The 14,127-nt window shown below is 40.5% G+C and overlaps 1 protein-coding gene across 2 annotated transcripts in view; it reads left to right on the top strand.

Annotated features, from left to right (window-relative positions):
• Positions 1 to 13,816, top strand: part of MARK1 (microtubule affinity regulating kinase 1) — a 140,932-nt gene extending 127,116 nt beyond the window's left edge. The window contains exons 15-18 of one of the 2 annotated variants that reach the window (XM_024750489.1): positions 201 to 365; positions 1,359 to 1,610; positions 7,830 to 7,874; positions 11,713 to 13,816. In XM_024750489.1, coding sequence (XP_024606257.1) covers positions 201 to 365; positions 1,359 to 1,610; positions 7,830 to 7,874; positions 11,713 to 12,067 — 817 coding nt within the window. In that variant the 3' untranslated portion in view covers positions 12,068 to 13,816. The remainder of the gene's footprint in view (positions 1 to 200; positions 366 to 1,358; positions 1,611 to 7,829; positions 7,875 to 11,712) is intronic. The other variant, XM_024750490.1, reaches the window with a different exon arrangement.
• Positions 13,817 to 14,127: the final 311 nt, after the last annotated feature.

Genomic DNA, 14,127 nt, shown 5'->3' with positions numbered 1-14,127 from the left:
GTAAATTCACCCTGTACACTTTTGACAAGAATATTGTTGTTAGTCAGTAATAATAACGCTAATGTTGATTTCTAAGTTTCAGTCATGAAAGGTATTAGTCAATTTAGACTTTTAAAAATCTAGTTCTTAAATTTTAGTAAACTGCAGTTTTTCTTCTTTTTTTACATTCCACGGTCTTCTCGACTGTCTTATGTTGAAAGCCTCACGGAGATGTCCGCGAGCAGCATATCCTCTGCAGGCTCTGCCGTGGCTTCCGCTGTCCCCTCAGCACGACCCCGCCACCAGAAGTCCATGTCCGCTTCTGGTCATCCTATTAAAGTCACACTGCCGACCATTAAAGACAGCTCTGAAGCTTACAGACCCGGGTAACATGCTGGTTGCATCTCATTTTGTTTGTCATTAAAAAGAGTTTTAAAAAATGTTGCACCATACAAAAATACAAGATAGCCATCACATTACGAGCTTTTCGAAGATTCACTGTTTGTGGCAGAGGTAAAGTTGAATTGTAACATAAACTTACTACATCCCCTAGCAGTTATCAGAAATGTTGCTTACAATTTAAATCATTTTCTGGAGGAATTTTCTTCCAGGATTTTGTTTTAAATCTCTCCATAAAGTAAAGGGTTGTTGCCAAATTTAGCATTCAGTTAAATTGAGTTTTTATGGCTTAAAAACAAACAAACAAAGCCCCACGAGACTAGGGGTTGAGACCTCGTTAATCTTCTCGGCTCTGGCCAGTCACTTGTTCTCAAGAAGAACTTTTAGTTTTCCTGTCAGTGACGAAACAGATGATCTTGAAGAGCCCTTTCACTTATAAAGTTAAATGACTATTTTTCTGGTATTTCTGTATGTTGAGATTTCTCAAATTCAGGAAAATGTTTGATAGTTAGATTTGTTAATCACGATGGTGGTGTCCTGTAGCGTTTGCTATCACCGAGGCCGAAATTATAAATAGGAAATGAGCCTTCAATTCAAAGGCTTTTTGATAAACAGTAAAATCTGTGTTCTACATTGCCGAATGGTTTAAGAGAATAGTTTAAAAAAAAAAAATTGGCATGCAGTGCCCCTTGTCTGGCATTCCTGCTACTGAAGAGTGTTTATCTTTGTATCCCCGTTTCAGTAATTTCTTAATTGTTAGTAACTAAATTTTTATAAAAGGCATTTAGTTTGAATCTGAAATGTCATCCGTCTCTGGCGATAACAGTAATTACAGTCAACCCATGCATCACATCTGTAACGGGAAAGAATAGAATAGGGCCGAATAAAAGTAGCCATGGCAGTTTTCTTCTGGTTTTTAGCGTGAGTGAAACCTTTCTCTGCCAGTATTCTGAGAGATACATCTCAATGTGTCCCAGCAGTACAGCCCAGCGCGCGCCCGCTGCTTCCCCGTCTGCTCACAGTATCAGCACCACCACCCCTGACCGAACCCGCTTCCCCCGGGGCAGCTCCAGCCGCAGCACCTTCCATGGGGAGCAGCTCCGCGAGCGCCGCGGCGCTGCCTACAACGGGCCGCCCGCTTCCCCCTCGCATGAAACGGGGGCATTTGCACACGCCAGGAGGGGCACGTCAACTGGTATAATAAGCAAAATAACGTCCAAATTCGTCCGCAGGTCAGTACCAACATATTGTGGTGTTTTCTGTCCTCTAGGAATTAAAGAAGATTCGTTGTTTTCTTCAGTCTCTACAGTGATTTTCCAAAATGGTTTTATGACATTTCATTAGACGTGCTCTTTTACAGAAGTTGGAAGAAAAAGATCAAGGAAGACATAAAGTCTGTTCCCTTAAGGAAAAGAAAGAAAAGCAAAAGAACAAAATGAGAATTTAAGAATACTATAGAATAGAGTGGAAAGAGCAAAACTTGACATCGAAAATGTGTGTTCGAACAAACAGTATCCCCTACTCAAAAACCTTGATTTAGAAAAAGGAATTAAATATGGCTTTACCTTTATCCTTCAAATAGTATTTCTTAAGAATACTCTTCAATTGCTTACTAATTTTATATATATATATATATTTATCTCGTTTACCTTTTATTCTTCCTTATAAAAAGCCTACGTATTGGAATCACAGAGATTACTTATGTAATTTAACATCATAAAATCCTAACATCAGAACACGGTAAACACAAAATGAATGCAAGTGTAGTAACCTAATCCAGTAGAATAATGAAATTGTACCCTTTTCTAAAAAGTAAGCGTAAGTGGGTCACACACATTGATGATACACGTTGCTGAACACAGTACAGGTTGCTGTAAGTTTGGTGTGCTGTCAGGTCCTACTAAAAGCCCATGAAAGTCCCGTATGAACCAAGCCCTGTGCCAGATGCTGCACAGGATTCAAAGATAAAGAGGCAGCATCTGTGCCCTCAAGATTCGGACAGCCCCAAAAGGATCAGACTGGACACCACCAGCCACGATATACAATGAACGTGAACAGAAAGGAAAGTGCAGGCAAGGCACTGTGGGGTTCCTGACTCGGGAGGGAAGCTCAGGCTCCATAGCAGGTAGTTGTTTCAGGAAATAAGTTATGGGTAAGAAAGTTTTGTACCTGCAGCAAAAATAGTCCTTCAGTACTTAATTTTCAATGTTTTTAGTGTTCCTAGGATTTCAGATAGCGCGTGTGGCAAAGAGAAGCAGTGTCCTTAGCCTCTCACCTTTTCTTGGAGCTGTTTATAGACTCTGTTCATGGATCAGTTTGCCCAAGATCACACAGCTGAATTTATTACTTTAAACATAGCCCCATGCAACGTCCGTTTCTAACCGTATCAGTCTGAGATTTTGTACCGCTTGGGCAGTTACCATGACACATCGACAGAGAAAGACCTGAAAGCTCCCCTGCAGGGTCAGCGTGACAGTGGGACAGGAGTGCTGGCTGGCCGTCAGCAGGGTAGTAGTTAGGTTATCAGTAGTTGGAATTTAGCTGACAGTTTAAATCCATTTTTAAAACCCGGTACTTTCTCCTGGTTAATCCACGATTAATCTTAAGGTGAAGAAAAACAGGTTTTGAGTTTAATGCTTGATTACTAACTGTACATTAAGCATTGTGCAAAATATTGCTCTTTACTTTGCAATAAAAATTTAGATTCTAGAGGGAACGTAGTAAGGAACACCAGACAAGAAGATTGCCATGTAGGCATGCAACAAATGTGAAGACCTACTACGTGCCAGGCCCTCTGCCCAGCAGCTTCTCCATTCCTGCGAGTCGCTGATGGTCTCACGACACTCCACAAACTGAAACCTTTTCCTTACTTGGCTTCCACCCTCTCGGACTCCCTATCCCTTCTCAGGCTCCTTTGCTGGTTCTTTCAGGTCTCTTTGCCCTTCCCCCTGACCTCTAAATGCCAGCCTACCCCAGGGCATGGTCTTTGGACACAATCTCTTCTCTGGTTATCCTCACTCTCTTGGTGATCTCACTCAGGCCCATGACATGAAACTCCATCATGTGTTAACAATCCCAATGTAGATCTTTAGCCCAGGCCGCTCCTCGGAAGGGCAGACTCCCGTATCCAGTATTCTGCTCTGCCTCTCCACCTCATTGTGTAATAGACTCTCAAACAGAACCTGTCCAGATTTCAGCTCCCGCTTCTCTTCCTCAAACTGTCCCCTCTCCTTCATCATTTTAGGTGACGGTGACACCATCCTTCTGGTTGCTCAGACCCTGAGCCTGGATTATCCTTCACTCCTCCTTTCTTCCTACCACATGTCAGTTCCACGAGCGGTTGTGTTGGCTCTGCCTTCACGACAGTTCCAGGATTTAGCTGCTTCCAGCACTCCTACCACTGCCTTCACGGTCTAAACCACTGTTGATATTCCACATCCTCACAGGTCCCCTAGCTTCTGCCCTTGTCCTCCTGTTCTGTTCACAACAATGTAAGTCCTCAATTTAAACTCCTCAGCTTGGGGCTTCCCTGGTGGCGCAGTGGTTGAGAGTCCGACTGCCGATGCAGGGGACATGGGTTCGTGCCCCGGTCCGGGAAGATCCCACATGCCGCGGAGCGGCTGGGCCCATGAGCCATGGCCGCTGAGCCTGCGAGTCCGGAGCCTGTGCTCCGCAACGGGAGAGGCCACAACAGTGGGAGGCCTGCATACCGCAAAAAATCCTTAGCTTGCTTTTCATCTCACTCAGAATGCAGTTCAGAGCCTGCCAGTGGTCTCCATAGTCTGGCCACCCGTTCCTGCTCTGACCTCATCTTCTCCCACTCTTTCCCTTGCTGGTTCCCCACCAGCCCCAGAGGGCACCTGACTGTCCTTGGGCACACCAGGCATGCTTGTTCAGGATTTCATACTCCACTGATACCCGCGTGGCTGGCTTCTACACCTCCTTCAGGTCTTTGCGGGACTGTCACTTCCTCAGCGAGGCCTTCCTCAACCCCACGTTGAAAATCATCCCCTCCCCCTCCCAACATTCCCTTTTCCTGCTTTATGTTTTCTCTATAGCACTTAACACGACCTGAGATAGTATGTTTGCTTTACGTAGTTGTTCCTTGTCCATCTCTGCCGAGGAGACGTGCTCCGTGAGAACAGGGGTTTGCAGTTGGCTCGTTGGCTGGCTTTGTTTTGTGCTGAATCTCCTGCCGAGCAGTAGGTGCTCCCTCTGACGCGTACTCTGGCACTCAGTAAACATTCATCTACTGAGCAGACGAGTAGTATGGAAGACAGTTTAAAAAGTAAACAGATAAGCTTGTAATACATTCTGATAAGTGCTCTGAAGGAGGCAGGTCCTGAAAGAGAGAACAAGGTTGAGGGAATAGGAGTGTTCAGACCCAGCCTGTGAGGGGAGCTAGCGTGGAAGTTTCTAAGGTTCCACCATGCCCTTATCACACTTTGAACAGTGTCATCCAGTAGAGGGTTTTGGCTGGGGCGGGGCGGGGGGGGCGGTGCTTGGTAGGGAAAGGAGGGAGGGCGGAGGTTGTTTGCTGTTGTCAGAAATTAGATACGGTTTTTTAATGTCTTGATTTTTAACATATTTTAATTAATTCTGGATTTGGTGAGAGAAGAGAAAAAATGCTCAGTTCTTCTCCAAGGCCACTTGTCACCCTGCGAACAGGTTTGGCTTTACAAGTATGTTTGCGTTCGCAGCAGTGCATAAGTAAGGGTAGCATTTTGTGGCTCAAGATGACGCCATCTAATACCCCCCTGACGACTTAATGCAGGAAGACAAGCAGGCATGGGTTTCCGTCCCGGGGATGAACCTGCTGAGCTCTTTAGCAGCTGGCAGACGGGACGGGCAGCTGATCTGTCTGCATTTGCGGCGAGTTGAGCTTTCGGGGGCTGGAGGCTTGGAGATAAGCTAGAGGACCTCTCAGTGCCTTATTATTTAACACTCTCAACTCAGCTGCCAGGTTATCGTCCTTCCCACTGGTCTTGTCTTCTTAGTCCTTCCCACTGGTCTTGTCTTCTTAATTCCATCCTGGGTTCAAGGCCGGCCTTTCTCTCTGTTCCCTTTGCCTTCCTCACTTCACTCTGCCTAAAGCCTGAAGAAATGGGGCCGCACGGTGACGCCCCCGTGGGACCCGCACCGACACCCGGGGTGCTGGGGGTCAGGGCTGGCTCTGAGCACAGTGCGGGGGCCAAGACGCCTCCAGACTCGGGGACCAGCTAAGTCCCCAACGTGCCACTGAAGGCTTTAAAAGATGAAGAAAATAGGATTTTATAGGGGAAAAAAGTAAAGGAATTTGGGTTATTAAGCTTTAAGAAAAGAAGGATAAAGAATAGTCCAGAGTTAATCGTCCATGTATTTGAAAACCATTATCACAAAGAAGAAACCAGCTAGTAGTTCTCCTTGGCCAGTAAGAAGCTGGACACCAGAATGGCTACATGAGAGAGTTGTTTTCTGGTTTTAAGAAAGAACTTTCTAATTAGGAAAGTGATTTACACTAGACTAATCTGTCAAGGGAGGATGTAGACATACTATTTCCAAAGTCTTTTAAATAGCATTTAGAATGATATGCTTTGGATCAGTGCTATATACCTACTGTACAAACAGGAGATTGGATCAAACCTTATGATTTTTTAACCATAGTTCTTACATAGGGAGTAACCTGATTGGTTCAGCTGATTATATATAAGATATTTGGCTTTCCTTTAAGTTTTAAATATTGGAGAACCATGCTTCACTGCATCTGCTGTTACAGCCAGCGGCACGTTCTGTATCCCTAGATGCTTCCCACCATGGCTGCTTGGAGCTGACTTAACTGGACTATTTGAAACCATTGCCAAATAGCAGAAATTCTTCCAGTCAGTGTTCCTAGTGGCATCCAGGAAGGCAGGAACAGGGTATGGGAAACGATGTGACGAGTCAGTTGCTATTTCCACAATTAACAGCAAGGGAAGTAGGGTCTAAGGGGTGTTTCATTCCTAATGCTTACACTTGGGCAGCAGTCTGCTAGCAGTGATTCATAAGGCAAAGTATAAATAGGACAGAAAAGTCCAGTGAGACGTATGTCCCTTCCTGCTAAAGGAATTTTATCTTAGCAGCAGGAACCAACAGCATTATTATCTTTCTTGCCCAGCTGGTGGACTGCCCTTCAGTACATCTACATGTAACTCAAAATATACATTTCACTTTGAGCCTGCTCAAAAAATGTTTCGTTTATTTCAGTGTGCTATAATAAAAATAGATTTATGTAGATGGCTTTGAACTTTTATTATATTTCCCAATGAAAATGCTAGTTATTAAAAATAGAAATTTAAGAAACCCCATTTGAATGTGAGAATACATCTTATTATCCTTTTTAATTCAGATAGGAAAATGGTTTTTACATAATATTTTTGTCAAGAAAGCCCTATAGTTAAAGACCCTGAGAAGCGTATAAGGCATTCATATTTTTAACCATGAGTTGAAGTTTTAGAGCTTATTGTACTGCTGGATTTTCTTAATTTGGGGAATGAGGAAGGTGGCACTGATTTTATTCCTGTTGCATTTATTTTACGTAAACAATATAAATGTTACTGGAATGGTTAAAACATTAAGAAAATGTGGACTTAAGGGTTTAAGTTGGTGACTTTTCCAGCTATTTAATAGTATTTTGCTATCACCAGCCTTCTCTTAATCTATTTAAACTGGTTTATAACTTGATACTCCTATGTTAGATACTTAATTACCTTTGAAAATGACAGTTAAAATTTTGGCAGACTTCAAAAATACTAATTACATTCAACAAAAGAACAATTAGTGGAGTTTTCCTGGTTTTACTTCACAGGTGGATGTCCAGGTAAGATCAATGTTTCTGTTTAAGTTTGAATTCATGTCTTTAGACTCACCTGCTTGGATAGGCTGTTAGGTTTGCTATAATACTTTATCATGTGCATGAATCATTAGCATAACTTCTGAAATAAGTTACTTGCATATTTAAAAACTAGTATTTATTTTTAGAAATACTTATGTGTTGAGCTTTATTTCTAACTGCAAGATTAATTTATATTTTTCTAAATTGAGCGACTACTCAAACTATGTTTAATAACCATTATGAAGTTAAATCTTGCTGTTGATAATTATTAAATAGTTTTGACTTTAGATTGACCTAAGCTAAACCAAGAGGTAAATTATGACTTTAAAATCGTGGCTGGGAATTGGAATATCACATAAAAATCCTAAACCATCACCTAGCATCTCCTCTATGACAGTATACCCAGTAGACGCTCAATAAATGGTAGTCAAGTGTGGTTGTGATGAAAAACATAAGAAATGGTATTAGACTGACTAGTCATAGAAATCTGTCATGCTAGAAGTTTGCTTAACAAGTTTATTTTAAAATCATTTTAGATGTAGGTTTTCTTGGTATTTTTTTCACTTTTATCATTAAATCTCAACCTTCACTTTGTTTTGAGGGATCCAAGTGAAGGCGAAGCCAGTGGCAGAGCCGACACTTCAAGGTGAGGAGCCACTATTAATACTTCGCTGCTATAGGTCCCTGTGTGTGAAGACGTACTTTTGAAATACTTACAGCGCTTAATAAACATGGATAGAACTAATAACTAGATAGTATGTGTATTTAAAATTTTATATTGGTATGGGTTTTCCTAATGTTGCCTAGCATTTATTAAGTGTATTAACTTTAAGTTTGTATTTTCTAAACATTATTTTGAATTGTATGCTTTATAGCCTTTCTGTCCTTTAAAAGACATGTCTTAGCAGAAGAATTAATAGATTAAAATGTACTGATCCTTTTCTCACTAAAATGATGTAAATAAAATCAGTCTTGGGACTTCCCTGGCAGTCCAGTGGTTAAGACTCTGCACTTCCACCATAGGGGACACGGGTTCGATCCCTGGTTGGGGAGCTAAGACCCCGCATGCCTCGCGGCGCAGCAAAAAAAAAAAAAAAATTAGTCTCAGTCAAATAATGCAGAACACGGAGGTTACCAAATACATAGGAAGATGTGATATTATTCATATATTTTAGGGCACTCTTCATTGGTGGACCACATTTCAAAACTCTCACCCTGCCGTACTTTATGGGTTACTTGACATTTAATACTGGTTGTGTATTCGTTCTGGCAGTGGGTCTCAAACTTGAGCACATTCAGAATCAGGCGGAGGGCTTGAGGAAGCAGGTGGCTGAGCCCCACCCCCAGGGTTTGTGATTGTCAGGGAGGGGCACTGATGCCGCTGGTCTGGGGCCCACATTAGTGACATGTTAGTCCTTGTGTTCGTATTTATAAATGGGAAATTTAAGAAACGAAGGCATTCAATTATTTCGAGTGTACACCAGCATTAAGGGGTCCAGTATAAGTCTCAGAACCTTAACAAGCAGTTCCTCAGTAGGACAGAGGCCCAGCTTCACTCAGGAATTATATTTGACCAGCTAAACACAAGCCTCAGTTTAATTTATCCTTTTTAAAATTATTTGAAACATAAAACACAATGAGCTATGGAAAGACCTTAGCGAGCATTCCTATGTAGTCTTTTTATTTTACGAACTGTTGCTGTATATATGTTTAGTCATAGTAGTTGAAATATTTCTTTTTGAGTTAGGTACCTGAATCACCATAGTAGGGAGGCAAGGAGAGGCAGGACAGATATTTTTAATGTCCTTCTGCCTATTGAGTAAACATGCAGGACTCTCGTTTTCAACTCCTCCCTCACTTAGTCACTTAGTCTTGAGCCCCCTTCTTGCATCTCATCCTGTCTTTCTACTAGATTTTCTTCTGAGACATTTAATCGTGTGTAGGGTCACAAGTCGCTGCTGATGTTGCAGTTAATCTGCATGCATTTATCTTTTTGATGTGACTACGTGTCTCTTTTGTTTGGTCATGGTTGAATTTTGCTTTTTGGTTTTTTTGTCTGTTTGTCTGTTTTGCTTTTGAGCAAACGTATTTGATACCTACTACCTATAAGGTACTGGCTGGTCATTTAATCCTCATAACAACCAAGTGAAAAGTATCCATTTTACAGATGAAGAAGCAGTAAGGAGCATCGGGAGGACCAAACCAGTTACAGTGAGGTTCTGTCCTTTCAGAGGGATTGTTGGGCACGGTGGTGAATAGCAGACCGCGTGGGCGTTGGCTGTGTTGTACCACTTACCTCGCTGTATACCTTTAAGAAAGTTACTTTAACTCTTTGTGCCCATGCGTCCTCATTCTGACTGCCTCCTAGGGTTGTTGTGAGGGGTAAATAATACATGTTAGGCACTTAGAACAGTTCCTGGTACCTAGTAAGTACTCAGTAAATGTTAGTTGTTACTATTGGTGTCAGTGTTTCCAGGCACTTTCTACAGTTAACGTTACCAGTGCTGATGCCTTTGAGATACAGGTAGAAAAATATCTTGCATGTGCCTGTTGTCTTAAGGTCACCAGGTTTCCTTGATGGAATGGAAGGAAAACTATACTTGGAATAAAACATCTGATTTCTAGTCTTCGCTTTCCAACTCATTAGCTCTATGAAAGTAATTTACATTTCCTAGCCATCGGTTCTGTTTTGAAAATGAGTGTTCAATCAAGTGATGTCGTGGGTGCATCCCCACCCTAGCAGGCCGATTCCATGGCCCGCATTGTACATGTGGTCCCAGCGAATGATACTGGTTGGATCTGCACACCCAGAGGCCTGTGATGCCATGGCTTAGATTCAGTGAGCAAAAAAGAGAATAATAGAGAAGCCACTGAGATACATACTCTCCATACTTTGGAAATTTATTTTCTGTACTTACTCCTTTCCTGCTTTTCTCAGGCTTGCATAGTTGGCAGAGCTCTGTCAGCCCAGATATCTAGGAATGAGGAGGAAAGCATATGTAAATGTATACATAAAAATTGATACATATAAATGTATACGTGAATATACTTTATATGGTAGTGATATAAAATCTATAAACAGATACAAAATATTTATATAGTAGAATATAAACTTTCAAAGTACATCATATTTTGCTTTAAATCACATGTAAGTGAGATAGATTAACAAGTTAAAATTGTAACATCTGTGGATAATTGCTCAACAAATTTAATTACAGCATCTTCTGAATCATAAGTAATCTATGAATTGTACCTTTCTTGGATTATTTGAAGTAGGTTTTCTGATACTGTATTATTTATGGGAGACCTACAATAAGGAAAATCCAATAAGGTTCATTCATTTAACAAATATGTGTTAATCATCTCCTGTTTGCCTAGCACAGTTCTAAATGTCTGAGATGTATCAGTGAACGAAACAGACAGAACTCCTTACCCTCCTGGCCTTTGCAATCTAGCGGTGGAGACAGACAATAAATAATAAACATAATAAATAAATGAATTAAATACTATGTAAGAATGTGATAAGTACTATAGAGGAAAAAATAGCAGGGTGAGGAGGTTGGCCATGCCAGTGTAGGAGCTGGGGGTGCAGTAGGGTAGTTAGGGTAGACCACATGGAGAAAGTGAGCAGAAACTTGAAAGAAGTAAGGGAGTTAGTCATGCATCTATGTGAGGGAAAAGCATTCGTGGCAGAGGGAACAGCCTGTGTTACAGCCATAAGGCAAGAGCATACCCTGTGTGTTCGGAGAATGGCATGGAGGCCAGTGTGTCTTGATGGTCATGAGCAAGGAGGAAAATAATAGATGAAGGGTTGGGGGTGGGAGTTGGAGTTTAGGTCATGTGGAGCCTTGTAGACTGTTTTAAGGATATCTTTAGCAAAACGTTGAAATCATTAGAACTGATGTCTACACTCCTGCGTGTGGTGTGGCCTGACGTCTTCACCCCATTGCAGTACCACGTTCTTCCACAGCATCATCAGGTACAAGTAATCCCTCTGTAGCCGTTACTGCTCTCCTTGTCCCCAGTCCTTCTCCTCCCCAAAAAAGGTAAAAAAGAAAGGAAATGTTTCATTGTATTTCAAAAATGTGTATTTATAAGCAGCATGCTAGTGGTATCCATTTTGTGTAAATGTACAGAAAATGGAGGATCTGCATTTTCCAACTTAAACGGAGAAATATGGAGGAAAAGTACTAAATTTTTTACTTTGGGATGCAAACTTATTTCCCACAAACAAATATATTTAAGAAAATGTGCTATTTTAAATGGAAGATATTAATAAAAGTCAAAACAGATGGCGTCCTGGAGTCTGGTTTTTGTAACAGCAAGATGGTACAAATCTTTGTATCTGCTTGAAGGTAGTCTGCAAACTGGGTAGTTTTATTAAGCACTGGTTTATGACCACTTAGATTTTATGTGTGTTTTGATTTCTTTGCTGAATGGAATTTTTGTTTTCATTTTTTTCCCCCTCTGTCCTCTTATTCCAGAAGTACAACAGGGGAACCAAAAGAAAGAGACAAGGACGAGGGTAAAGATTCCAAGCCACGTTCTTTGCGGTTCACGTGGAGTATGAAGACCACTAGTTCAATGGACCCCAGTGACATGATGAGAGAAATCCGGAAAGTGTTAGACGCAAATAACTGTGATTATGAACAAAAAGAGAGGTTTTTGCTTTTCTGTGTCCATGGAGATGCCAGGCAGGATAGCCTTGTGCAGTGGGAGATGGAGGTCTGCAAGTTGCCACGGCTGTCCCTCAATGGGGTGCGCTTCAAGCGAATATCCGGGACTTCTATTGCCTTTAAGAACATTGCATCTAAAATAGCAAATGAGCTTAAGCTGTAAAGAAACTCAAATTTATACAGGATCAGGGAAGATACATCCATATATGAGGTACAGTTTTTGAATGTACTGGCAATGCTTAATGTGATCGGCCTGTGAATCTCCCCATGTAGATTTTGCCCTTACTGCAATAAGGTTATACATAGTTATGAACTGTAAAATTAAAGTCAGTATGAACCATAATAAATATGTGTAGCTAAAAAAGTAGGTTCACATGTACAGGTAAGTATATTGTGTATTTCTGTTCATTTTCTGTTTATAGAGTTGTATAATAAAACAGATGATTGCTGAAAAACCTGTATAGTTGTCTAGATTTCTGCACGTAAATGTACGTTTGATGCTTTGAGTTGAAAATGTTCTCTCTGTTATTTACATTCTGGTGGGTTTTTTAAATTCTTACCTCCATCATGCAATTTTAAAAATTGAGAGTTGTGTCCAGAATTAAAAGTGCACAGAAATAGTCTTTACAATTATAGCATGGACTTTTTAAAATTATTTTTAAATCATATTTAAATTTAAACCAGAAGCTGATAAATAGATCAGCTTTATTATACACAGAACTACTCCTGCTTATCTTTGCTCTTATCCTTGTTATCAGACAAGGTTTAGTTGAGAAGATACAAAATGTTTACAGTGTTGGCACTTAGCGTTTTTAAAATAAAGTACGTGAAAATAGTAATAGCTTTGCCTTGAGCTAACTAAGAAGTACTGGGGAGGAAGTTAAACCTACATCAAATTTCTTTTGAACTTTAAAGTATTTTCTGGCCCACTGCTAATTGTAGCAGCAAAATTTAAAAGAATCAATACTTCATCTGGCTATTACAATGTAAAATGTCACTTAGGTTTGCTCCCTTCCAAATCCCACAGCATTAATTGTGGAAGTACAATAATATTGGGACTGTTTCATAGCACAAACTCATCTTTACAGTGTTGATCAATGCATCAGTTAAGAAATAATGCCACCTCAGGAATTAACTGGCCTTGGGAGCATTTGCCTCATGCGCCTCCCAGCCTCTTCACCCACCCCCGGCACATATCTGTCATTCCGAGCAAAACATGCTATTTATAGCAGTGTATTATTGATTTACGCTTATGTGGTTGTTCAGTTGGTTCCCATGTGACCTGTTTGTTTTTAATATTTTGCCAGATTTCTTGTATTTATTCCACATCATTGTGCCTATAATGTGCAGCTTTGTAATTGGCATTTGCCTACTTTTCTTTCATAATTAGTGATACATGCGATGTAAAACCACTAGTAAAGGTACCTTTTAATACTTGTTATTTTCTACTGAATTAGCCTTGGAGGTTGACTGTGCAATGTTATTTAATGTTGTAATTACTGTAATATCAGCATATGGGCCCCATCTTCACACTCCTGAGAAATAGAAAGTGTATTCCAATTTTATCAGTTTAAAGGAAAATAAAGCTGTGATTAAATACTGTAATTCTAGCCTACGTTAGAAAGCTCTAAGCGTAGGTGATGTGCCATTCCATGATGGCTTCCAGACTAGGGTGATCTGTACTGTACTGTGATGTAGCTTTCTTCTGTAAAGTTCTGTTCTAAAATGAAGTGTATTTTTGCCTTAGCAAAGGATGGTGTTTGGAAAAAAAAAAAACCCAACAACTGTGTAGCCCCTTTTTAACCTAGTGTTCATTCAGAACAATTGACGCAAATCTTCATTCACCTTCACTGGTGCACACTGAAATTTTACTTGAACGGTTCTCATAATAAAGCACTTGTCTTTTGCTCTTTATCAGAATGTGAATTACCTGTTTTCTAGGGCAAAAGTATTCTGTATGGGGAGTTTATTTTGTGTGTGCTAAATTTAGTTGATGGGAAAGCTGTGTAGGTTTCCAAGATGTCATTATGACGAGAAAAATTTAGTCTTTTTTATTGGAGTTCCTATCAATTAAAACACTTTTTAAAAAATAGACATGCCTTTTCCAAGGCAAAAAACTGATGTTCTTTTGCATTTTCTCACTCTGGTTAACTCTTCTGTGTTTGTGGGCAAGGAATTTTACTTCAATATTTTTTATGCACTAAAAATGAAATCTTAATATTC

This window comes from Neophocaena asiaeorientalis, unplaced genomic scaffold (genome assembly GCF_003031525.2).
Source record: "Neophocaena asiaeorientalis asiaeorientalis breed wild unplaced genomic scaffold, Neophocaena_asiaeorientalis_V1.1 scaffold430, whole genome shotgun sequence".
In the NCBI taxonomy this organism is placed as follows: Eukaryota; Metazoa; Chordata; class Mammalia; order Artiodactyla; family Phocoenidae; genus Neophocaena; species Neophocaena asiaeorientalis.
The sequence above is the reverse complement of the archived record's forward strand: the minus strand, read 5'-3'. Positions and strand labels throughout refer to the sequence as shown.